Genomic DNA, 27,045 nt, shown 5'->3' with positions numbered 1-27,045 from the left:
GAAGCCTGAAAAACTACTGAGTTCATCTGAACTCCCAAATAGACTAATTCTTGAGATGGCACCAGATGTGACTTCTGCCAATTTACCAGAAGTCCCAGTTCTTCGGTTAGATGAAGAGTCTTTTCCAAATCCTTCACACACCTTTCCTTCGTCTTCGCACGCAGGAGCCAATCGTCTAAATAAAAAACTGTTCTGATCCCCAACAGATGTAGCCACTTCGCCACTGATGACAAAACTCTGGTGAAAACCTGGGGGGCCGTCGAGAGGCCGAAGCACATTGCTCTGGACTGAAACACTTCGCCTTTGAACACAAAGCGAAGGAACTTCCTCGAAGCAGGATGGATCGGGATGTGGAAATACGCATCCTGGAGGTCGATGGATACCATCCAATCTCCTGGAAGAAGGGATGACAGCATTGATTGAGTGGTTTCCATCACAAACTTTGTCTTCTTGACAAACAGGTTCAAAGCGCTCACATCTAGAACTGGCCTCCAGCCTCCTGACGCCTTTGGTACTACAAAGAGACGATTGTAAAATCCTGGGGAGAAAGGGGGGAGAACTTTCTCTATTGCTTCTTTCTCTAGCTAAGCTGACACCTCTTTCTCTAGAGCACAACATTTCTCTGAGTCTAGAGAATAAGCCATTAAGACCACTGGTTCCCTGGACAAAGGAGGGTCCTTCAAGAATGGAACTGAATAGCCTTCCTTTAAAACCGAGACTGTCCAAGGTTCTGCTCCTCTTTCTTCCCAGACTGTCCAGAAAGCTGACAGTCTGGTGAGTGAAGGGAGGCGCGCTCACTTCTTGTCGGAGGGTTTGATCGCTTTAGGTACAAAACGACCTCTCCCTCTCGATCTGGGAAACGATTTAGCAGGGGCTCTTCCACGAAAGGGCCGACCTTGAGATTTTTCCGTCGACGTTGTCGGGCGAGCAACTGTTGAAGGCAACGGTTTAGGCTTCTTGGTGGACTGTGCCAGCAAGTCTTGAGTTGCCCTCTGTTGAAGAGTCGAAGCGATCTCAGATACTATTTCCCTCGGGAAAAGATGTTTCCTATCTAAAGGAGCGAACAACAAAGCTGACTTCTGAGACCGAGAGACACCTTTAGTGGTGAAAGAACACCATAGTTCACGTTTCTTGAGAATTCCCATCGTAATCACGGAAGAGAGTTCCATAGCCGCATCTCTAATGCTCCTGTCGATGCAAGCTAACATGTCGGACAGGGAAGCGAACTGATCGTCCTGAAGGGCGCAAGCTTTTAGTTTCCTTCCAAGAGCTCCAACCGACCAATCGAGGAAACTTATAACTTCCAAAATCTTAAAAGCATTCTTGCAGAGGTGATCAAATTCCGATGTGGAAAAGAAAACTTTGGCTGAATTAAGAGCCGACCTCCTGGCCGAATCTACCAAACTAGAGAAATCTCTTTGGGAGGAGGCAGCTACTCCCAACGAGAAAGATTCTCCAGTCTCGTACCAACCACCACGACGAGACGACAATTTGAAGGGGGAAAACAAAACACAGTCTTCCCTTGTTCCCTCTTCTCTGCAAGCCACTCCTCCATTTTCTTCAATCCTTTCTTGGCCGAAATAGAAAGAACTAATTTGGTAGCCAGCGAAGTGTCTGTCCTATTATCACGAGCGTATTGAGATTCCGGAGAAGCTGGAGATACTGGTGAAAAGGAATCCGGAAAATTCTCCAGAAAATACTGAAGCAGTTGCTTATAGCTCGATAAAGGCTTCTCTTTCTCTGGTTGTACCTCCGCCTCCGATTCCGAAGCAACATCACCACCAGAAATCGGAGAAAGAGCCAAGGATCTAGATGGAGGAAGATTCGTCTTCCGAGGAGAATGCAGCACAGGATCGCTCGTAGGAAGCCGCACATTCGATGAAGGAGCATCCTTTGAAATCGAAGCAACTTGCAGTTCGTTCATGGAAGGATCACTTTTTTCCACAAAGCCGAGAATACTATCAAGCTTCCTATTCATTTCCGCCAAAAACAAATCTTGAGGCAAGGCGGAAGAAGGAGAATGCAGAACTGAACGAGGCACGGTGACCGCAGGTGTTGGAGCTTGACGAGAGTCACCAGGAGAAATGATATTTTTATGATAAAATAAAGTTTTGTACATACTTACCCGGCAGATATATACTTAGCTATAGTCTCCGGCGTTCCCGACAGAAATTCAAATGGCCGTGGCGCGGCGGCACACGCGACAGGTAGGTCAGGTGATCTACCATACCCGCCGCTGGGTGGCGGGAATAGGAACCATTCCCGTTTTCATGTCAGATTTTCTCTTCCACCTGTCTCCTGAGGGGAGGCTGGGCGGGCCATGTCGTATATATCTGCGGGTAAGTATGTACAAAACTTTATTTTATCATAAAAATATCATTTTTGTACATGAAACTTACCCGTCAGATATATACTTAGCTGATTGGCACCCTTGGAGGAGGGCAAGAGACAGCTAAGAACTAAAAAACGGGAAAACAACATATGTTGTAGGAATAAACAAAAACCATGGTTCTTACCTGATTGGGCAGAAGACTTCATGGATACTGTCTATGAGTCTGCATGCCTCAAGAGCTTCAGCGAGGAAGTGACCTAAGACTGACAGCCCTTCTGGATCATATCAATGGGGATAAAACCCCCTTACATGACAGAGCCTGTTATGGATCGTGTCAATGGGGATTAACCCACTTACAAGACAGAGCCCTCTACCTGAATCATATCAATGGGGGCTATCCCTCTTACATGACAGAGCTAGGTAATAAAAATACAAGGAGCTAACAACCAAAACCGACCACCTGACCAAGCCTAACCTTGTTAGTAATACGAGATGAAAAAGAGAGACCTGCAACACTCTTTTTCAACCGACCATAAAAACACAACAAACAATTAAAAATAACACTAAATTAAATAGGATTAGCTTCAGCTCCTTGACCCAGCACCGAATCATGGATACGTAAGCTCCTAGAGAGAAGCACTTCTCATATGTCACACGAACATCTCTCAAATAATGAGAAGCAAACACTGAGTTACATCTCCAGTATGTAGAGTCCACAATAGACTGGAGGGACCAAGACTTGTGGAAAGCTAGAGAAGTAGCTATTGCTCTCACCTCATGAGCATTAACTCTTAGGAGCTGAAAATGTTCTTCTTTACATGAAAGATGAGCCTCTTTAATAATATCCTTAATGAAGAAAGCCTGGGCATTCTTGGAAATTGCTCTTGAAGGATCCTTGACAGAACACCAAAGACTTTCGGTGTTGCCTCTGAGCTGTTTCTTTCTCTCCAAATAATGTTTAAGGCTTCTTACTGGACAGAGTGTGTGTTCCAGCTCCTGTCCTGAAAGATCGGAGAGTCCTTTGACCTCAAAACTCCTAGGCCAAGGTTTTGAAGGGTTCTCATTCTTTGCTAAGAAGAGAGGCTGAAAGGAGCAGATTGCAGAGTCCTTCTTAAAGCCTACAGAACCTTCTAAGGCTTGTAATTCGCTCACTCTTTTGGCAGAAGCAAGAGTTTAAAAGAAACAGCGATTTTCTGGTCAAATCCTGAACGAGGCAGATCGAGGAGGCTCAAACTTGTTAGACATCAAAAACTTTAGGACCACGTCCAAATTCCAGCTGGGAGGTCTAGGGGACTTATTTTTTGAAGTTTCAAAAGACCTTATAAGGTCGTGAAGGTCTTTATTATCCGAGATGTTCAGACCTCTGTGTCAAAAGACTGAAGACAGCATGCTCCTATACCCCTTTATGGTGGAAACGGCCAGGCTACATTGCTCCCTTAGGTAGAGAAGGAAATCCGCAATCTCCATTACAGAGGTACTGGAAGAGGAAACTTTCTTAGATCGGCACCATCTCCGAAAGACTTCCCACTTCGACTGGTAGAGGCGCAAGGTAGAAGATCTTCTAGCTCTGGCGATAGCCTTAGCAGCCTTGTGTGAAATCCCTTCGCTCTAACCAGTCCTTCGACAGTCTGAAGGCAGTTAGGTTTAGAGCGGGAAGATTCTTGTGAAATCTGTCAGAAGTGGGGCTGTTTGAGAAGATCGCTCCTGAGAGGGAGCGACCTGGGAAAAATCTATCATCCATTCCAGTACCTCTGTGAACCAGTCTCTGGATGGCCAAAAGGGAGCGATCAGGGTGAGCTTGGTGCCCTCTGACGCACTGAACTTCCTGATTACCTCCCCTATTATCTTGAACGGGGAAAAGCGTAGCCGTCTAGACCGTTCAATCTAGGAGAAGGCCGTCTATAGCTACTGCTCTGGGGTCCGAGATTGGGGAGCAGTAGTTCTCAACCTCTTGTTCCAATGGGTTGCGAAGAGGTCTATATGAGGTCTCCCCACAGGAACCATAGCCTTTCGCAAACCTCCTGATGAAGGGACCACTCCGTGGGAAGAACTTGATCTTTTCTGCTGAGCAGATCCGCCCTCACATTCCTTTCTCCCTGAACAAATCTGGTGAGGAGAACGATGTTTCTCTCCCCGCCCACAACAGAAGGTTCCTTGCTGCAATGTACAGGGAGAAGGAATGTGTCCCTCCCTGCTTCCTGATATAAGCCAGGGCTGTGGTGTTGTCGGAGTTGACTAGAACTACTGATCCCTTGACCAGAAGTTCGAATCTGGAAAGAGCTAGGTGAATGGCTACCAGCTCTTTCATATTGATGTGCCAGGCCTTCTGATCCGTGTCCCAGGTACCTGACACTTCTTCCGAGCCTAGTGTCGCTCCCCAGCCCGACTCCGACGCGTCTGAGAACAACACTAGGCGAGGGCTCGGCGGTTGTAGAGGAATTCCTAGACCCAGCTTCTTTGGGTCTAACCACCAACGGAGCTGTTCCTTTACCAGAGATGATATTTGGAAGGAATCCGACAAGTCTTGGGACTTCCGATCCCAAGATTCTTTCAGGAAGAACTGAAGAGGTCTGAGGTGAAGCCTTCCCAGAGAAACGAACTGCTCTAGCGAGGAAATGGTCCCCAGCAGACTCATCCATTCCCTCGCCGAACAACTGTCTTTCTCCAGAAAGTCTGTCACCTTTTGAAGGCAGCGTTCCCTTCTTTCCAGGGAGGGAAACGCTCGAAAACCCCGAGAATCCATCCGAATCCCCAGGTAGACAATTTCCTGCTGAGGAATCATCTGAGACTTCTCGAGGTTCACAATAAGTCCTAGAGATTGGACCAGGTTTAAAGTCCGAGAAAGGTCCTCCAGACAACGGTTCTTTGAACTGGACCGGATTAGCCAATCGTCGAGATACAAGGAAATCCTCACTCCTCCAAGTGCAACCAGTGAGCCACATTCCTGAGAATGGTCGTGAACACTTGGGGAGCTGTGGAGAGTCCAAGCAAAGAGCCCTGAACTGAAAGGTTCTGCCGTCTACCATGAACCTTAGGAACTTCCTGGAGGAGGGATGGATGGGGACGTGGAAGTAAGCATCCTGAAGGTCCAGGGACACCATCCAATCTCCTTGACGAAGAGACGACAGAACTGAAGACGTCGTCTCCATAGAGAACTTCTTCTTTACGACGAAAGAGTTCAGGAGCTCACGCCCAAGACCGGTCTCCACCCGCCCGAGGATTTTGGAACAAGAAAAAGACGGTTGTAAAATCCCGGGGAGTGAAGATCTTGCACCGGTTCTATTGCAGACTTTTCTAGCATTTGATCGACGGCTAGAAGAAGGGCTTGCCTCCGCACAGGATCCTTGTATCTCGCCGATAACTCCCTCGGAGTTGAAGTCAAGGGAGGTTTCGAAAGGAAGGGAATGAGGTACCCCTTCCTCAAAACAGAGAGGGACCATTCGTCCGCTCCCTTGTGCCCAGGCTTCGAAATGGGGCGAACTTGAGAAGTCTGGCACCTACTGGAGTCTGGAGGACTTGATTTTCACTTGGACTTCCTGGAAGGGAGTCCTGAAGGCCTGGATCTTCTCTCCGGTCTACGCCTCCTAATAGACCTGGATGAACGAAAGGGCTCCTGAAAAGGGGGCTTCTCCTTCTTAGCAATAGGCGCAGCAGGTCTCAACCTCTTCGATGACTGAGCTAGAAGGTCTTGAGAAGCCTTCTCCGACAAGGAACGAGAGACTTCCTTTACAGTTTCTTGTGGGAAAAGATGGCTGGAAAGAGGAGCGTACAAGAGGGAAGACCTCTGGGAAGGAGAGACCGATTTAGAGAGGAAAGCGCTGAAGACTGACCTCTTCTTAAGCAGGCCAGTGCCGAACAGGGAAGCGATCTCCATCGAGCCGTCCTTAACAGCTTTGTCCAGGCAAGACAACACACTGCTGAGGTCCTCCATACTGACTGAATCCTCTTGAAGACTTCTCTTGGCTAAGGCCCCAAGAGACCAGTCCATGAAGTTGAACACTTCCAGCACGCGGAAAAGGCCCTTGAGGAAATGGTCCAGTTCACACAGTCCCCAAGAAGCCTTGGCCGAATTAAGGGAGAGTCTCCTGGACGAATCTACCAGCGAAGAAAAATCAGAGCTAGCAGAAGAGGGGAGAGCTAACCCCATAGGCTCCCTAGTCTCGTACCACATTCCTGCTCTTCCCGAAAGCCTAGAGGGAGGCAAAGAGAAGACAGTCTTGCCTGCATCCTTCTTTGAGGAGAGCCACTCTCGAAACCTTTAAGAGCTTTCTTCATGGAGATCGTGGGGACGCATTTTCACAAGAGAGGAAGATTTGAAGCCTTGGTGCTGAGAGCATAGAACCAGGGGAAGGAGGAGAAGCAGGCTTGAGGGAATCTCCATACTCCTGGACTAGTAGAGCTGTCAACCTCTTGTAATCAGAGATAGTGATGTCCTTAGGAGAATCGTCCTCCGAAAACGCCTCCAGGCCAGAAGGAGGAGGAGAACGTCTAGAAGTAGCAGGGCATTTATCAGAAGAAGAGCGCCTAGAAGGAGAAGAGCCTTTGTCCACTGGAGAACGATGATCCGGAGAGAAGCGCCTCGAAGCTGACTGGCGCCTGACCGAAGAGGAGCCCTTGCTGGGAGAGGGGCGCCTAACAGACGAAAGGGAGGCTGGAGAGGAACTCCTACGAGGCGAACGAGCAGGGCGTCTGACTGAGGAGAAAGTATCTCCAACAGGAGAAGACCGGCGACGGCGATGGCGCGGCGCCTGGGTGGAGAGGCGCTATTCGAGACGAAGAGCGCCGAGAGAGAGGCGCCTACCAGGAGAGGAGCGCCTACCAGGAGAAGAGCGCCTATCAGGAGAGGAGCGCCTACCAGGAGAAGAGCGCCTATCAGGAGAGGAGCGCCTACAAGGAGAGGAGCGCCTGGACGGAGAAGAGCGCCTGCAAGGAGAGGAGCGCCTACCAGGAGAGAAGAGCCTGGAAGGAGAGGAGCGCCTGCTGCTGGAGGGGCGCTTAACAGGAGAAGTACGCTTCCTAGAGGACGACTTGCTGGGAGAAGAGAGTCTCTTGGAGGACTTAATCGGAAGAGAGGCATCCTTCCGACGAGAGGAGCTCTTTGATAAAGAGCCAGCAAGAGCAGCGAGTTGAGCCTGGAGGCCTACCAGGATCTGCTTGGTGGACTCCTGAACACCAGAAGAAGAGGAGGAAGATCTACGAGTTCTCTTCTTGAAACAGAGAACCTTCAGGGAAGCGCTCAGGGCTAGAGTCCAAGGCGTCTCCTCTAGGAGCCTTCCAAGTCCTCTTCAAAGGACGCGATTCCTCAGCCGAACTCCAACCACGTTTAGGAGACGAAGAAGCAGAAGAAGAGAAACACTTCTTTAAGATCCCTTTCCTACGGCGATCTAAGGCAGCCTGGGACGCGTCAACAGGCGCTGCCGAAGGGACGCCTGACCGTTGGGAGCGCTCTTCATCCCCCTTGCGGCTGTCGACATTCCTCCTCCACTGGGTCTGGGAGTTTGGAAGAGGTCTAGGCCTAGGAGCGATCTTGGAGCCGGTCAGACGCCCCCTCCACTACACTGGGGACACTGCACAAATCACTATCACTTCTCACTTTCTTTTCCTCCATAGCTCGCATCTGCAACTGCATCTTGCGGATCGTAGCCTTCATAGCAGCCATCTCCGAGCAGCTAATCCACAGGTTCGAAGGGTGAAGGAGCTGAAACAACTGGAGTGACAGGAGAATCTGGAAGAGTGTTAGGTTCTAAATCTACCTCCTTGAAAGAGACCTACTAGCGCTTCTAGAAGAAGCCTTCCTAACTCTGTCCTTCTCAACTTGCGTACATAAGAGTTTAACGCCTTCCATTCCAGTTCAGTGAGATTCTCACATTCAACACACGTGTTCTCAAAAGAGCATTCATTCTCCCTACACCTCGAACATACAGAATGAGGATCTACCGAAGCTTTCGGTAGTCTCACCTTACAATCAGACCTCACACACACACACGAAACACCGGTGCAACACTCTGATCAGACATTCTATAAGAAAATACCAAAGCCGAAATCAAAAACAGTCCACAAAAGCGTATGCCAAGCCAAAGATCCAATACGTCACCAAAGGTCAGTCCAAAATAATCCTCAGCAAGCGAAAAATGAAAATCCAAGCAGAAGGAACCAACAACAGATGTTGCGGAACCAGCGACAGAGAAAATCTGACATGAAAACGGGAATGGTTCCTATTCCGCCACCCAGCGGCGGGTATGGTAGATCACCTGACCTACCTGTCGCGTGTGCGCGAAAATTTGAATTTCTGTCGGGAACGTCGGAGACTATAGCTAAGTATATATCTGACGGGTAAGTTTCATGTACAAAAACAATTTTTGGCGCATGGCGCCAGGAGGATCGTAGCGTGGCGTATGGCGCAATGAGCCAGGCGAAACTAAGGATGGCGCATGGCGCGTGGCGCTGGATGCAGCAATCACGCCAGAAGCAGCAACAACAGGTGAAGACAACACCACTCTCTTCTTACGCAAGCGTCTCCGCGCTTCCAACACATGCCTCTCGTCTCCCGAATCGACGGAATGCGAAAAACATTTGGGCTCCTCCCAAAAACTACACGAAGGAGGTTGATCTTGAAGCGCCACTCTTTTCTTGGGAACTGCCAAAGGAGATGCCAACCTAGACCTCTTGAATGGTCTCGAGACATCTTTACGGCGCCAACCTCTCTTAGGCGAATCCTCACTCGACATACTCGAAGACATACACCTCCTTGATGTGCCTTTTCTATGGCTAACATCTGCATCCTGGGAAGCGGCAACAGGACTGCTTGAGGGCCAACTGCTCGGGGCAGGTCCCACTCACCTCCCTTGGGCTTCGACTTGCCTCCTCCCTGGTGCTGGGAGTTTGACAGAGGTCCAGGCCTAGGAGAATGAGTGGGCCGAACAGCCAGCTCCTCCACTGCACTATCACAAGACACTGCACTTCTTACTACCAAAGACTTACTCATCCACTCCATGGCAGCAAGCATCACACTAAAACGCGCATCCATCTGCGTCTTAAGACTGGCCACGGTATCGGGTTCGGGAATAACGGGGTCTGGGATAGGAGATTTGTTAGAAGGAATATCAGGGTTAGTAACCGAAAAAGATACATCCTGACTATCACGGGAGGATAAAGAGGAAGTCCTAGCTGAAGCTTTTCTAGCTCTCTCTTTTTGAAGCCTTCTCAGAAAAGCATTTAAAATCTTCCATTCTTCCCTGACAAATCCTTACATTCTTCACAGGTTAACGATACCGAACAAACCTGTCCTCTACACCCGAACACACAGAATGAGGGTCAATGGTAATTTTCCCAATCTAGTTTTGCAGCCCTTGCTACAAAACCTATACACCGAGGGACCAGTGTCCGACATAATGCTAAATAAGGAAGGCGGGGATGAAAAAAGCTAAGCACAAACAATGTCTGCCAAAGATTCAAATCAAACAATTGTACATCACCACAATGTCCAACGAAAGAATCAGCGATAATTCTCTGCTAAGCTGCACCGGCTTACCGGTACCACACGGCAGAAACATATGAAGAGTTTGGGTTATGGTTCCTCTCACTCACCTGTAGAGGGCGGTGGGAAGGGGTATCACGTGACCATTCATTAGCACTGCCGCGATTTTCAATTTTCTGCCATGACGTCAGAGACTACAGCTATATATATAATTACCAGGTAAGTTATATGTACAAAAATACAAATTACTTTAAAAAACTTGTCATTTGTTCCTACACAAATACAACCAAACCTCAGTCTTTGCATATGGGAGATTTACCAAAGTTATAAATTAGCACCTCTCATGAATTATCATCACCATCTATGCAAAAGCAATTAGGTGTCTACCATAAACTATGTATTAATTTCCAGATTAATCAAACACAAATCCATCAAAATCAATCACTGCTACCAATATTTTTTATGAAAACAAAAATTCTGCTCTAAACTCTAGAGTAAAGATGGTTTGTAAACCCAAAAACTTCAACATAGGTATGGAGATCATAAATAAACAGAAACAAGGTGAAAAAATCACAATGTTCAAGAGTTTAGATATGTACATAAAAGAAAATGCTAAAGAGTTTGCATATGTACATAAAAAAAATTGCTAAAAGCCTACCTTTTCAATGAAAAATCTGACGTTTCTAGGATGTCAGCTAAACGTCCTGGAGTAGCAATTACAATGTGTGGTGAACGACTTAATTCAGCTGTCTGCTGCAGCCGATCCATCCCTCCAACAATTACACTTGTTCGTAAGGCCATGGGAGTTCCAAGACCCTTAAACTGATCTGCAATCTAAAATTGATTTTACCTGATTTATCAATATTTTATCTGATGCTTCGGCACAAACAAAAATGGTTAGATATCATAATTGTTTTAAAATCTAATGAAAGGTCCATGATGCTGTCAACATTAACGTCATTTTTTAAAATTTCATCTTATTCATAGTTGGTTTTGTGCAATTTATCACCTTAGAGATAAATTTTAATACCGACATCTGATACTTAATAACTACATAAGACAGATAAGATATATTAAATGGATTATTGAAACTGGAATATAAAATTAAGGCCAAGGCCAAGCACTGAAAGGGAAATTGAGAGTATAGAAGGTTTTAAAGGTGCAACAGGAGGAACACCTTGCAGCTGCACTATGAAACAATTGTTAGGAGAGGATGAAAAGTAATATGGAAGAAAAATATGAGAAGGAGGTACAGTAAAAGGAATGAAAGGGGTTGCAGCCAGGATCAAAGGAACGCTGCAAAGAGCTTAAGTAATGTGTAGAGTACCACGTGAGGTGCACTGATGACACTACCTCTATGGGGTACATGGATTACTGAAATGTCTAATATTCTACCGTTAATTAAGTTGTTAAAATATCTTATAATCTGCTGTCAAATTAAACCTTCACTAAAGGAAATACTAAGTTTTTAAAACAAAACTATTTTCCTACATACTCCCAAATTATATATCAACAACATTCAGTCGCTAATGTCCTTATAAAAGTTTTAAGGTAGCTCATGAACAATAGAAGCAAGGGACAGGCCACTCCAACTGAATCTATATGCACTTGATCAATGCCTAAATGCCCTCTCCACTTAAGCAAAGTCCAAGAGAAACAAGGCAGTGGATGCTGACTGTAATGAAAACCTCAATGCATCTTCAAGGCTTTATTCAGCTAAGATCCCGCCACAGAGAGTTACAGCAGTCAACAGAGTAAGATACACTGGGATTGTCAAAAGTAAACAAATACAACACGGACAGAGAAAACAACCATTACTAATAACAGAATACAGATAAACATTCAAACAGGTCATTATGGCAAATGCCAATTTACCACATTCACCCCGGGTTTAAAATAAATATTTTATATAAATACCATAAGCGTCATCTTACAAAAATACATTCATAGAACTACATTTTTCCAAGAACAATTAGTTATAGGTCAGACGATCTACAGGAAGACATATGCGTTGTGAACGTCTAGGGGCAACTGACAACTCATCACCATTATTAGAATTTGTAACATCATCACTGATAGACCGTTCAAGTTTCTGCGTTTCAGAAGCATCTTCTTTATTGACAGATTCAACCTCATCCTCAAGCTGTGTCTTGCCGGTCCCCGGTGGAGGTGGCACAGCGCGAGGACATCGAGCTAAATCACTGATAGCCACAGTATCCTCTCGTCCATCCTCAAATCTAACATGTGCATGTGAAGGGTTGGCTTCTAGTAGCTGAACTTCTTCAACGAGAGGATCTTCCTTTCTATGCACGTGTCTTCTCAGAAGAACAGTTCCCGATTCGCACAACCAAGTGGGAAGACTCATTCCGGAGGAGGTCTTTTGCTGAAAGATGAACATTCTCTCATGAGGGGTTTCACCAGTAGCAGTGGAAAGCAGAGTGCGAATCGAATGCAATGCATCATCAAGAACCATTTCCCAAGCAGTTGGCGGTAAATCACGAGACTTCAAGGCAAGCATCACGGATTTCCATACGGTCCCAACAAAACGCTCACATTGGGCATTATCAGTTGGACGATAGGGTGTAGAACGACTTGTTGCGACGCCATGTTTAAGGAAGAACGATTTGAGTTCAGAGGACATAAATGATGCTCCTCTATCGGAGTGCACGTAGTTGGGCAGACCAAAAGTCAAGAACAGCTTAGTGAGACATGAAATAATGGTAGCGGCCGTCATATCCTTGCAAGGAAAGGCGAAAGGAAATCTACTGTATTCGTCAACAATTATCAGTATGTAGCGATTGCCAGCATGTGAAGGGGATAGTGGACCTTTGAAATCAACATTTAAACGGTCAAATGGTTTCATGGCTTGTATCAGTTGAACCGGTGGGGCACGATAAAAACTAGGCTTGCACTTGCTGCAGGTTGGACAAGATGATATTACCCTTTTGACCTCCTCCAAAGAATAGGGAAAATTTTGAGCTTTGATGAAATGCACAAACCTAGTAACTCCTGGGTGACAGAGACTCTCGTGCAGTTGATATAGCTGTTGAGTATGAATAGCCGAGCACAAGTTTCGTGATAAACCATCAGCTGCAGCATTCAACCTACCAGGCCGATGCTGGACATCAAACAACTAGGGCATAAGTTCTACTTTCCATTGCAGAATTTTTTCATTTTTTATTTTTCCCTTATGCTTGCCATCAAACATGAAAGAAACAGACTTTTGATCGGTTACCAGTGTGAAGTGCTTTCCAGTCAGATAATGGCGCCATTTCCTTACAGATTCGATAATTGCATAAGCCGCCTCCTCAACACTGCAATGTCTCTGTTCGGCACTGGTGAGGGATCTCGAGAAAAAGGCCACTGGACGTCCATCCTGGTTTAAAGTAGCTCCAATGGCAAAGTCAGAAGCATCGGTTTCAACAGTAAAGGGCAAATTTTCGTCTACAGCAGCTTTGACAGATGAAGATATGGCATCCTTCAAATTACTGATAGCACCAACAGCTTTTGGAGAGAGTGGAAGAAAGGCATTGATGAGAGGGCGAATCCTTTCAGAAAAATGAGGAATCCAGCGAGAGTAATAAGCAAAGAGGCCTGTCAATCGTTGCAGCGACTTCTTAGTCTGCGGAACAGGCATGTTCATCAGGGCCTCTAGACGTGAAGGATCAGGTCGCAGCTCATTATGATTAATTTCATAGCCAAGTATACGTATAGAGTGAGAGGACAGAACACACTTAGCTTCATTCAGTATCATGTTATAACGACGAGCAGCTTCCATAAACCTTCTAAGGTTTACGTCGTGTTCTTCTTGAGTATTGCCACAAACGACGACGTTGTCAAGATAAGCATAAACACCCTCTAGGCCATTCATTCTAATGATATCATTAATAATCCTCTGAAAAGCTGCCACTCTGTTGGTGAGACCAAAACACAGCCTAGTAAATTGATAGAGGCCGCTGTCAGCTTCAAAGGCAGTATAAGGTCGATCTTCCTCTGGTAATGGGACCAGATGATAAGCACTCTTTAAATCCACAGAACTAAACACTTTGTACTTGGCTATTTCATTGACTAGGTCGTCTATGTTAGGAAGAGGATATGCATCCAGGTAGGTGAATTTATTAATAGTCTCCGAATAATCGACAACCATACATCTCTTATTCCTGTTGTGAACAACCACCACTTGAGCACGCCATGGCGATGTACTATGTTCAATTACACCCTCTTCAAGAAGACGATCGATTTCTGTCCTTATAAACTCTGCATCCGAAGCACTATATCTTCTTGATTTCACAGCAATAGGATGGCAATCAGGAGAAAGATTACGGAATACTCTAGGGGCGTGATTGACAACGTAGCTAATGCAGATAATTCAAGTTTAGGTCGAGTGCCGCCGTATGACACAGTCACACTAGAATGCTTATTAAGAAAAGGGATTCCAAGAATTACATCCGCACAAAGTCCAGGTAGCACAAGAAATTTGACACTGGAATACTCACGTCCATTGACTACAATGTCAACATTGCAAGAGCCACTAATAGGCGACACATAATGAGAAGCAGCCATTGAGATAGTTCCTGAATAAGGAATCGCAGGTAATTTCATATTTTTCAGAATATTATCACTAATGAAATTTTCTGAACTTCCAGTGTCAACTAGGGCATTTACTTTGTAATGAAAACCTCAATGCATCTTCAAGGCTTTATTCAGCTAAGATCCCGCTACAGAGAGTTACAGCAGTCAACAGAGTAAGATACACTGGGATTGTCAAAAGTAAACAAATACAACACGGACAGAGAAAACAACCATTACTAACAACAGAATGCAGATAAACATTCAAACAGGTCATTATGGCAAATGCCAATTTACCACACTGACAACTCAGCTGATAGACCTGTGGGTTTCCCCAAACCTACCATCCCTAGCTCACTAAAAAGGTAGGGTCAAGTTGCCAGTGAAATCTATCAAGCCATAAGCAGGGCTTCAACTTGCGACCACCACACTGTGAAGTCCAGGGAAAACCACTGAGCTACCACAAACCAGACAGAAGAAAAGAGATCATCGTAGATGTATCACCTGGATCTTGAAGCAGTTTTGTGGAAAAATTTGTTTTATGTTTTAATAGCTTTGATCACAGTACCATGAATCACACATTACCTGACAAGCAGCTTAGGTGAGAAGTCAACAAACTGTGAGCCCAAGGAAGTAGCGCCCCACCGGGGAGGGAGGACTCGAACACATGCCCCCCCTCTAAGTCGAGGCGAAAAAAATTTCTGAGAGAGAGAGAGAGAGAGAGAGAGAGAGAGAGAGAGAGAGAGAGAGAGAGAGAGAGAGAGAGAGAGAGAGAGAGAGAGAGAGAGAGAGTGTCTTTGTAGGTGACTCTAATGACAGACGCTTCCAAAAATGTTTCGGATCTGCCACAGAAATTTCAAGTACCTTAAATATTGAAGTTAAAATGCCCAGAGTGGCTATCAGTCAGCAATGCAGATCTAACCCCCCATATAGTTGTGCAGAGGAATATCATGAGAGCCATTTTTTTTGTCATTTTTGGATTTCGTCATTGCTCAGTTTCCTGATAACTTTGCTAACTATCACAGTGTTGCTAGGTCATTGTGCTCATTGATGCCAAGTTATTTCAGTCGCACCACATTCCAGTACTTGGTTCCTGCACTGAATATGTATAAAAATTATAAACTTGACCACATTACTGATGCTGAAGAATATGAATTTGAACTAAACTTTGGAGAGGAAGGTGGGATACAGTTGAAAAGGACTCTCTCCCATTGTCAGTGTGTAAGATTTTAGAAAGGTGTTATGAAAATTATCTAGTAACTACAAGGCTGTTACAAGTATACGCATCTTTGCCTGTTTCTCCTGCATCTGCCGAGAGGAGCTTTTCTACCCTCAATCTCGAAGAATTACAGAAGAGCAACAATGGGACAAGATTGACTGAATGGTCATGCCAAATTGTATATTAACAGAGTCTTATCAGAAAATCACCAGGAAATTATTTCTCCTGTTAACGATATATTTTCTAGAAAGGTCAAGAGGCGACTTGACTTTATATTGTAGTTAAATAGTTTGTCTTTCACGATAATCTAAGATTAATCAAAGGCACTAGAGGGTTTATAAAATTTCAAAAGAAAGATCTAATTCATATACCATTTTGATTTTTGAATCATTCACTAATAATTTTGGGATTTTTTATTGCAAAATTAATGTGGCTTCATTTGTAATATCTGAAAAAAAAAGCAGTATTTAAATCTGTAGTTTGGTGGTATGACTTTCCTGGGTAGGGCTGGGTGTTCCTCAATTTGGGGGGACAGGGACTGGGTGATATGGAAAAGTGGCCCACGCCCAATCCAATTTCTGCAGGGTGCTACCGGCCCAAGGTTGTTTTCAAGTACCTAAAGGATCCAGGGGAGTACTTAAGGAATGTGTCATGATAACAAGGCTCAGGTATTTCAAAAGAGTTACTTTTGAGTATTAAGTAATTCAAGAGCACTAAGAAAAGAGTACTCCAAGGGCTGCCAAAGCATTATAAAATAAAAAAAACAAGTGCACTTGCCCTGGGTGCAGTACTGCAATAAAAAACAACCAGATAACAGTCACCTACACTGAAATAAAAACCACAACCCATCCACTGAGAGTAGTGGGTGCTCCAGGTACCTTGTAACCCCTCGGCTCCCTAAAACTCGGCACCTTACCACAAGGTGAAGAGATAGTAGGAGAAAATCCTATGCCTTCCTTCCGCGATACCATGCCAGTTAATAATAAATGCAAGGTACTCCCAAATTTTAACAATGCCTCACTTCCTGAAAACAGTGAGAAGTGAAGATTACACTTCCTGAAGGATGATAGTAGAATGGACGTATGGGACAAGTTGTGCCTGAAAGCTAATGAGGTAGAAGCTGTTCTAACATGTTTAGCTTTCATTTAATATGAGGAAAATGCTCTCCTAAATCTGAGAATATCTCAGAAAATAAAGTCCATTAGGATAAAGGACAAGGCAATCCAATCAGAGGGCGAGACGAGCTCTTGTCATAACACCCTAGGGGTATGGATGGTCTTGAACTTCCGGTCCCTTTCAGGTAATACCTGAACTTCCAGCTGGACAGAGAGCTCTCTATACTTCCTCTGGGTGCTCAGAGTATATACAAGCTGGTGCCAAGAGAGCTGGACATTCAGAGCAAAAAACTGGCACCAGACTGTGGTTGGTGCCAGGAGAGCTGGGAGCCAGATGAGTTATGAGCTCGGTTGCTGTCTGGCGCTCCTGGAAGTCAAGGACGTCCATAAAATTCTTAAGTGAGAAACAAATGAATCGAGGGCTTGGATGGGTCCTTGTTCTTGGCTAAAATCCAAGGGAAAATGAGCAACCCAAGTCTCCTTCTTCCTTGCTTGAACGTGCCAAGGACTTGAAAGGTCATTGGGATAGGGATGACAAAAGAACTGGGTCTCTATACCCCTAAATGGTAGAATACAAGAATTCAGGTTTCCTCGGCAAGAAATGGGATAATCTGCAAAGGGGTCATGGACGTCACAACAGAAGAGACATAGTGCTTGAGACACCATCTTTGGAAAATCGTCCCTTAAGTCTGGCAGACAAAGAGAAAAGATTGACTTCTATGTTTAGCAATAGCCGCTGCAGCATGTCTAGAAAAGACTCTTCAATTGACAAACCTCTGGACAGTCTGGAGCCTGTTGGGGCAAGAGCAGACTACTTAGGTAGATCTCGAGGCGAGGTTGTCTGAGAAGACACGGTTGGGGGAGGATCTTGTAGGGTCCACCAACAACCGAACAGGTTCGGGAACCATGACATGGGTAGAGTAGGGCTAAGATGGTAACACAACCTGCAGTTAGCCTGAAGCTTGCGTAGTTCCTCCATGACTGTGGTGAAGTTCATGAAGAGAAGAGGTCCAGTGGACTGGTCTATAGCATGGTGCCTGCTGCACATGCTATAGGGATGGTATGGACAACATACAAGAGGAAGATGAAGATTCCTTGAAGGGGGAAACAGGTTCAAAAAAGGCCTGCCTAACAGATTCCACAGATCCCAGAAACCAGGGGACCGAAGGTCCATGAAGAGGACAATACGCTTCTGACAGCTCAGTATGTCTGCTATGACTTTAGTTCCCTGAACGAACCAAGTGACTAGAAGACTTTATGATCTGTCCACAGAGAAAGGATTCTTACTACAGGCAGTCCCCGGTTATCAGCAGGCTCGGTTATTGGCGATCTGGTTTTTCGGGGCTTGTCTAGTGATGAAAATCGGAATTTTCGGTACTGATACACACCTAACAGAGGTGCTGATAACAGAAAAGCGCCGAAAATCATTTTTCGCTTATCATCTCGCTGTCGGAACAGAACCCCTGCCAGTAACCAGGGACTTCATGTATTTGGAGGCGGGGAGACATGGGACAACTCCTGCTTACAAAAATACCTTAAAACTGTGGTCTTGTCTGAATGGCTACCACAGTCTGGGAGCGTACTAAGGTCAAAAAGCATTGAACGTTATGTGAAAAACTTCTGACTCTGCGAGAAAGAAGTGAAGGATCCGCCTATCGAGGGACCATGTCCCGGAAAGTTCCTGGTCCCTCAAGAGGGCTCCCCAACCTCGACCTGAGATGTTGAAAACTAGGTTTAGGCTCAAGGATGAAGGAACTTCCCTTCCAAAAGTAAATGTTCGGACAGCTACCACCGTAGTTCCAACTTGATTTGGGGCTGTGAGAAAAAACAAAGGTGTACGGCTGAGTTTCCCTGCCCAGGTGGACTTGAGACCAAAAAACCTTCAAGCACTTTTATTGAAGGGGATCGAAGAAGTCAGTTGTCCAGGTGAGGACTGATGTTCATACCCTGGAAAAAACGAAGTCAAACACAAGGGGAGCGAGGACTCCATAGAAGACTTGTGCTGTACAGAGGCCGAAGCACAGACCCTCAAGCTGGGAAGATCCTGTCCTATAAGAAGGGCCTAAGATGCTCCCGGAGTCTGGCGGGGACAAGGAATGGTGTTTCCCACATCTCTAAGGTTTTCATTCACTAGCCATGAAGATTGAAGGAAGGGGCTGTCCGGTTCGCCTCTATTGGAACTTCATCTTCTAATCAAAGGAAAAAGGGGCTGCGGGACATGCCTTTTGCTGATGACCATGCGGACTCGCAGAGAAATGAGCGAACTTGTAGATCCACGTGCAGAATCCCAGAAAAACCTTGCGGACTAGCTGCTTACTCTGTGGACTCTAACATTGATATCTGTGCAGACTTGACATTACTGAACTTGATGACGCCTTGCGTGGGCTTCGATGACACATTTGTACTGAACGAGAACATGCGTGGAACTGTTTGTGGTGGAAAATAATATCTGCAACAGTTATGAAAGGCTTGAAGAATTCCATAACCGCAAAAGCCTGGGCACCGTGAGCAGAAGTTAGGCATTCAGCAGAGGCATCCAAGCACTGGAAAGATATCGTCGGGCGCTCTAGACCAGGTGATGGGCGCTCGGCAGATGGCGCCATGTGCTAGGAAGTTGGCGCCAGGAGCTTGCGAATGGACCCAGGTGTTCAGGAATTGGTGCCACATAGGAAAACAGGTCTGAGAAGGTGCAAGGTGCTTCTCTTCTGTTTGGATCCCAATTAAGGTCATTCAATAAAGAGGGAAACTGCAATAAGGACGTGAGAGGCTAGCTTCCTTATCACTGACAGGAAGCGCAGCAGAGCAATCACCAATATGAATCTCTTCAGTGGCCGTGAAGAACTTTACGCAGTTTTCAGTCTTCGCCAGAAACCTCAGAATTGGATGAAAACTGGAGGATGAGTTGCAAAAAAACTCATATAAAGACTGTCTAACCAGGCTAACGTCCTGGTGGGCACCAGAGTCCAGAGCAGGCTCAACCCCTAAGGTCCCAAGCAAGAAGGGGAAAAGGGGCTAGAATTTGGACCATCTGAAAGCGGCAGTGATTTCTATGGCAGACGAAAAAGGATGAAATTCCAAAAGATGAGACTGAAAATCCAAAGTAGGACTCTAGCCAGTGCTCCTGCTGTCAGTCAAGAAAATTAGGGCTTAAGGGGAGCGCACTCTTCGATTTTTGATGAATATTTTTGCAATTTAAAAAAAATGGTTAAATGGCCGTAAGACATGAGCAACACCTTCATTATCACGTGACCAAAGCATTTTTTCAAAATATTAAAATTGATGGGGTTTTGGGCCCCCGCCCCCACACGGTGAGGTAGGGCTGATGTTTGGCTCCTAATGACTAGTGTCATTTTTTCCTTTATTTGTCTAATTTATTAATTATTTTGATTTTTATATCACCTTATCTCCTACGTCTGGCAGCAACAATGGCTTGTTCCTTGGTGAATGCGTGGTAAGAGACAGGTTGCCCCCAAACGTTGAAAGCGGGCGGTGGGCAACTTGTTACTCTGAGCAATTTTTTCGCTATTTGCGGTGTTTTTTGCCGTTTTTTTTTACATCCAGTAACTCTAAATACAATCTATATACTTTTACCTTCAAAAATACGCTCACAGTTGATGAAATGAATAAAGGATGATGAAAAGGGAGTATATGATGACAAGTTCATTATATCAAATCTCAGTTAGATAAAATAGTGTCGGGTATTAGGTGCAAGGTAGAAAACTGCAGGGGTAAAGTTCAGGTCGAAGTCTCTGCCAATAGATGGGATACTGATATTTTAATGAAGTGCCAATCATGTAGGTTTACAGTTAGTGCCCCAGCAAAGCGAATTAGCAATGGGAAATCTCAGCACCATCAATTGAGTGAGATAAATATTAAGGAAATTGAACACAACTTTGGCTATGAGAAATTCAACTTACTAACACATCTGTTTGGCACAAGTGAAAGTATAGAAGTTCTTCATTCGAGAGACAAAAAGGCTTGAAAATCAAACTCCAAAGACCAAAAAGACCAAACAAGTGAAAAAAAAAGACTGAAAATGAGTCAAGAATATCAGCCTGGTAGCTACTAAACTTTTAGTTTCTTAGTTTCAAACCAGGCAACAATGTGTTAGGTGGTACTTGATGATACCCTCACCTCGAGCGAATAATACCCCCTTTTATAAAGGGGGGGGGTGACCTGGAGCCAGAAATCAACCAATATAATGCTCAAGATAAGTTTTTTCCACGAGTGCCAAAAAAACACTTGTTGACCTTTACGGTAATTTTTCTCAATTTTCACTTTTTTGCACTTCAAACGTGAACTACTTTTTTATTTTTAGGTCAATTTTAAAGTTAAATATACCATTGGAAAGAGGAAAGAAAGACGAATATTTGTTTGGAGCTAGGTTTTTTCTTAGGTTGATGAGGAACCCGTGATAATCAAATTATACAAATTTAGGGGGGAAAATCCCCCCTCGCCCCCACCAAAAAAAAAAGTTAAAGTAGAAAAACTCTTACCATTATTTTTTTTCATACTATGATATACTTTCTGTGTATGAAGCCGTATTGCAATAGCTCTAAAAATGAAGGAGGTGAATCATTTTTAATTTTTTAATGTTTTTTTATTTTTTTTTATAAAATCCAAAATAATCATCCGATCACTCTCAAGTTTTTTCTGGAACATCACCTTATATATATGTATAGCATATAAAAATTTCATAAAAATCGGGGCATTATTTCTATGTAAGCGTGCGCTCCCCTTAAAAAACTTGACAAGAAGACCTAGATCCTCCTAAGCACTGGAGGGAATAAAGACAAACGACACTTGTCTTGCTACTTTAAACAAAAGCCCAGTTTCAATCTTGAAAGACTTCTAGGAAAGACCCAAAGGAAGAAGCTTCCACCAACAAGCTTAGAAACTCAGACACAGATGTCCTTGTCCAGGGGTAGACTTGGTCCCTGAGTAATTGGAACTGCCGCACAAGGCAGAACAACAGCATGTTCTTGAAAAGTCAGGTGCCGAGCCAAAAAGAAACGAGCAGGGCCCTAGCAGGTTGGCACTGGGCCCTAGCAGGTTGGTGCCAGATGCCTGACAGCTGGTGCCAAATGGACAGGTGGACAATCGGATGCTGGGTGCTCGGAAACTGGGCGCTTGGACACTGGGTGCTTGGTGGCCACTGGGCACTCGGACACTGGGATACAGGTGGTTGCTTGGACACTGGGCCGCTCGAACTCTGCCTCCTCTGATACTGCTGGGTGCTCAGAATGGAAGAGCGTTTGGCGCCAATTACTGGCACTCCACAACTGGATGATATGTCTCTTCAAAGGCCAAGATACGCCCGAAAAGCGCCATCAACACCACTTGTCTACACAGGGATCTGTATCTGTCCACATTGGAATCCCCCCCCCCACCAAAAAAAAAAAACTGTTGGTGCCTCTTGTCCACATTGGCATCCGTAACTGTTCACACTGGGACCCATATCACTACAGGACAAAGAAAGCACATCCATATGGATGCCTTTCCAATGGCTATCTGTCGAGAACTGTAGAAAGCAGGATTGGCTGAGGAGTAACTACCCAGGGGCAAAACCCCTACAGACTCCCATGGACTGACAGTATGCCTCTTCCAAGGTTTAGGAGAGTCTGACAGGGATCAGTTTTAGGAGATCCGATAGGGCCAGATAGCCACATCCTCCACTACACATCCAGTAATACAGTAAGACGCCTTTCCAGTAGCTGTCTGTTGATACCTGGGACTGGCAACAGGCTCAACTGAGGGGGTGACTACCTGTGTGTAACCTCCTGACCTCCCTTGGACTTCCAGTATGTCTCCCAGGTAACCACTAATAGCAGATTTTCTACTCACTAAGGAAGTAGTTAATCAATCTGCAAAAAATGATAAACTTGAACCAGATCTTAATAACAAAATACTGATCCTGACAGTATAGACTTCAGGGTTACTCGAAATCAGCGATAAAACATCTCTGAAATCCAGTTAGGTAACCAGCAAATGATGAAAAAAGCTGCCGCAAATATCCTTTATTTACATCAAGAACGACAGAAGCAGAATGAGGTTATCTGCTAAGTCGTTCCTAATATTGCCGTTAGTGGGCGGTACTGGTCACCTGCGCTAGAATATCAAAGCGTTACCGCAAATTTTGAATTTAGGCTGTCATACTAGTTAGAAACTATAGCTATGTGATTACTTGGTAAGTTACTTATATAAAACCATCAATTTGTGGAAAACATTCTTCATACAAAAATGATATTTTCATAATAAAATAAAGTTTCATGTATACTTACCAAGTAATTACATGGCTATAGTTTCTGACTCATGCGGAAGCCTTTTATTTAAAAAATCGCAGCAGCACTTTGACTCTTTAGTGTTGGTGACAAGCCCCGCCCACTAATGTGAGTACTGGAAATGACTTAGCAGATAACCTCACTCTGTTTGTGCCCTTATATCCATGAGGGGGGGGGGGGGGGAAAGAAGGCGGGCTCCAATTCTGTAATTACTTGGTAAGTATATATGAAACTTAATTTTGTTATGAAAATATCATTTTCATGTAAGTAACTTACCAAGTAATTACATAGCTGAATCTCACACTGAATGGGGGTGGGATACATGGACATATTCTAGCCCAAAACATTAAGGCATGGTAAAGACTTTGAAATAGAAAATTTGCTAGCATCGATACAATACTTGTTTCCAAATCTGGTAAGAGAGCTACTGCCTCTGGTTGATCCGTGGGTCACCTCTACGTAAGTGGGAGCCTTGCAGCAGAGGATAGGCCTGATCGCTGACAAGACATACAAAAGTGCCCTTGCCCTGGGCACAGTACCAATATAACAAATAACCAGACAATGCTTTCACCTACACTGACAATAAACCAGAACCCATCCACTAAGAATGGTGGGTACTCCAGGTACAAAGTAGCCCCATGCTCCCCAAAACTCGACACCCTACATCAAGGTGAAGAGACAGAGAAAAAGAGGGCTTCCTATGCTTCTCCCCCAGCACCATGCCAGCCACTGATAATGGCCCTAGGGTACTGCAATTCTCAGACACTGTTTTGATTTCTTTTAAATAGTTAGACACGAAGATCGATTTGCACTTCCAAAAGGTAAACTGTAGAATGGAAGAAAGGGACATAGGCAGTCCCTGGTTTACAACAGGGGTTCCGTTCCTACGTCGCGTCATGAGCCGAAAATCGTCGTAAACCGAAAAATCGTCGAAAATCGTCAAAAATCCTAAGAAAACCTTACTTTTAATGCTTTGAGTGTAATGAAACGATGTAAAATGCATTTTTATTGAGTTTTTCATCAAAAATCCTCCAAATTTTGATTATTCTGCCGTTTTGTATACATTTCTTCCATCAGATCGGCGTCGTAAGCGTCGTAACCCCGGAACATGCGTCGTAAACCAGGAAATAATTTCTGATGAATATATTTGAAAAGCGTCGTAACCTCGGAACGTTGTAAGCCGGACCTGTCGTAACCCGGGGACTGCCTACAATATACCTGAAAGCGAGAGGTAGTGACTGCTTGGACCATCATGTACTTTCATTTTGAAAGAAGGCAAAATGTCCTCCTGAATTATAGAATGCGCCTCAGAAATCAGATCCCTCAGGAAGAACAACAATGCATTCTTAGAAAGAGGGCAGGAAAGATTCTTGACAGAACACCAGAGGTTACTGGATGGCCCTCTGATCTTGTCAGTCCTGTGCAGGTAATGCCTTAGGGCTCTAATGGGGCAAAAAACTCTTTTTTTTCTTCCTGCGGGCCAAGGATTTCCATTAACTCTTCATGTGGAAGGAATGAGGGCAGGGCTGGATGGGTCCTCTTTTTGGCTAGGAAACCTAGGGTAAAGGAGCAACCTGTGTCTACTTGGAAGAATCCTACCCTCTTATTAATGACCTACAGCTCATTTACAAATCTGGCAGTCGCCAAAGCCAAAAGGAAGAGAATCTTCCGAGTGACATCCCTTAGAGAAGCGGAACGAAGGGGCTCGAAAGAAGAAGGACCTGTGAGCTACTTCAGCACCACGTCTAGGTTCCAAGAAACCAAATCAGCCTTCTGCTTAGAGGTGTCAAATGACTTGATGAGGTCATTAAGATCTGGGTTTGATGACAGGTCCAGACCTCTATGCTTAAACACAGAGCTAAGCATGGCTCAATACCCATAATGGTGGAAGAGGACAGGCCTCTAGAGGTCCTCAGATAAAGGAGGAAATCCACTATTTGGGTCAAAGATGTCTCAGAAGATGAGACGTTATGTCTGAGACACCATCTATGGAAAACTGTCCACTTTGCTTGGTAGACTCTGCAAGAAGATTGATGTCTGCATCTTGCAATAGCCTCTGCAGCTGCTCTTGAAAATTATTCTGCTCTGACAAGCTTCCTGACAGTCTGAAGCCTGTCAGGGCAAGATCAGACAACCCTTGACGGTATTGTCGAAACTTCGACAAGAGAGATTGTACTTTTCCACAAGTTGTGGTATAGTTTTGTGTATTCTTTCTAACTAAATTTACTTAAAGTGGAAATGCGTATTATGTGGAAGGATATCATGTTTTGTTGTGTTTGTATTAGTTACGAAAAGCATTGTGTTTGGCTGTTTCGTTTATTTAATTATAAGTATACGTGTAATAGTGCTAAAGTACCAGTCATCGGCTGTTTGTTGGTCCAGTTGTTAGTCAGACATTTGGCGGTGGTCAAAGATGGCCATGAAGGCAGTCTCGTCACAGCTCTGGTGCAGTGTAGTTGTATCTAGCAGGGACTCAAGAAAAGGGAATGCAGCCATAGTTGTCAGTGCCTTCAAGTTCACTTAAGTATTCCTTTTCATCTTAAAGTTCATTTAAGGAGATTTCCTTTAGGAGGTATGCATATCTAAATGTAAGGAGAAATTCTTGGAGTGTGCTTTGGATGAGCGTTACGGAGTAGAGATTGTGCTCATGCCAATCTCATTCTAATTCAGGCTAGGAATATCAAATGTTCCATTTGAACTAGCCTGAATATCGGATGCGCCATCTCAACTAACAGTAAGTTTATATCATTTATGTCTTGGATTAATATACACAATGCAATGCAGTGTTTTAAGCGCAATGTGGAATATGAGTGAAGTAACCTGGGTGTCGTAGTATAAGACTTAGGCTATGATTAGGTTAGTACATTTCAAACCGTTTAGGCTATGTGATCACTTTACGATTTGAAATGCTATGCTTATTCTGAACGAGTCGGAATAGGTATCTCTTGGAGTGAGGCTGTTTGAGTAGCCATGGTTTTTGAGGAAGGAGTCTCGGGATAACCACCAATAGCTATAGAAGGTCAGGGAACCAGTCTTTCAGGGGCGAGAACGGGGCTACGAGGGTCATCAAAATATTGTGGTGTGACTGGAACTTGTTTTGCACTTCCCTTACCATGTTGAAGGGTGGAAAGGTGTAAAGATCCAGGTTGGACCAGTTTTGAAGCATGGTGTCTGTCGCCCTTGCCAGAGGGTCTGGGGCTGAAGAGCAGAAGAGCGGAAGGCGATGGTTTCCTGAGGTGGCATACAGGTCCAAAGTCAGCCTGCCCCATAACTTCCAAAGATCGAGACAGACCAGGGGATCCAAGGTCTACTTGGTGGGAAGGACTTTCTTCCGACGGCTCAGTTCATCTGCTGGAACATTTAGTTTCCCCTGAATAAATAAGTTTTGGTCTGCCTACAGGAGAAGATCCTTTGCTGCCTGGCAGAGAGAAAAGGAATGAATGCCTCCTTGCTTTCGAACGTATGTCAATGCAGTGGTACTGTCCGCATGGACTACCACCATCTTGTTGTAGGTCATGGTCGAGAAGCACTGGAGACCTAGATGAATTGCCTTCAACTCTCTGACACTGATGTGAAGGCTCTGTTCTTCTGGGGACCATGTCCCAGAAACTTCTTGGCTCCCCAGAAGGGCTTCCCAACCTAGATCCGAGGGATCTAAGTAAAAGTCTAGGTTGGGGCTCAGAGGATGAAGAGACTTTCCCTCCTAAAGTCTTCCTTCAGACAGCCACCACTCGAAGTCCAACTTGATTTCCTGGGTGATGGGAAACTTGACAGAGCCCGGCTGGGGTTTTCGTGTCCCAGTTGGCTTTGATGTAGAATTGGAGGACTCTCATATGGAGTCTGCCCAGCTTGATGAATGTCTCCATGGATGCCAGCGTCCCCTGTACGCTCACCCATTGATGGGCCGAGCAAGACGAGAGGGCTAGAAAACTGCAGATCATCTGAGGTCAGTTGGTGATTCTTTTGGGGAATGGAAAAGCCCAAAAAGTCACAGAATTGAGAATCATCCCCAATTAGAGGATCTCTTGTGTTGGGGCTAACTGGGACTTCTG

The 27,045-nt window shown here is 44.8% G+C and overlaps 1 protein-coding gene across 3 annotated transcripts in view; it reads right to left on the bottom strand.

Annotated features, from left to right (window-relative positions):
* Positions 1-27,045, bottom strand: part of Dbp45A (putative ATP-dependent RNA helicase Dbp45A) — a 186,875-nt gene that overhangs the window by 113,086 nt on the left and 46,744 nt on the right. For all 3 annotated transcript variants that reach the window (XM_067127554.1, XM_067127556.1, XM_067127555.1), the window contains exon 3: positions 10,468-10,643. In XM_067127554.1, the coding sequence (XP_066983655.1) occupies positions 10,468-10,643 (176 nt within the window). The remainder of the gene's footprint in view (positions 1-10,467; positions 10,644-27,045) is intronic.

This window comes from Macrobrachium rosenbergii, chromosome 25 (genome assembly GCF_040412425.1).
Source record: "Macrobrachium rosenbergii isolate ZJJX-2024 chromosome 25, ASM4041242v1, whole genome shotgun sequence".
NCBI classification, from domain to species: Eukaryota; Metazoa; Arthropoda; class Malacostraca; order Decapoda; family Palaemonidae; genus Macrobrachium; species Macrobrachium rosenbergii.
Note: the sequence above shows the minus strand (reverse complement) of the source record. Positions and strands in the feature narration are given on the sequence as shown.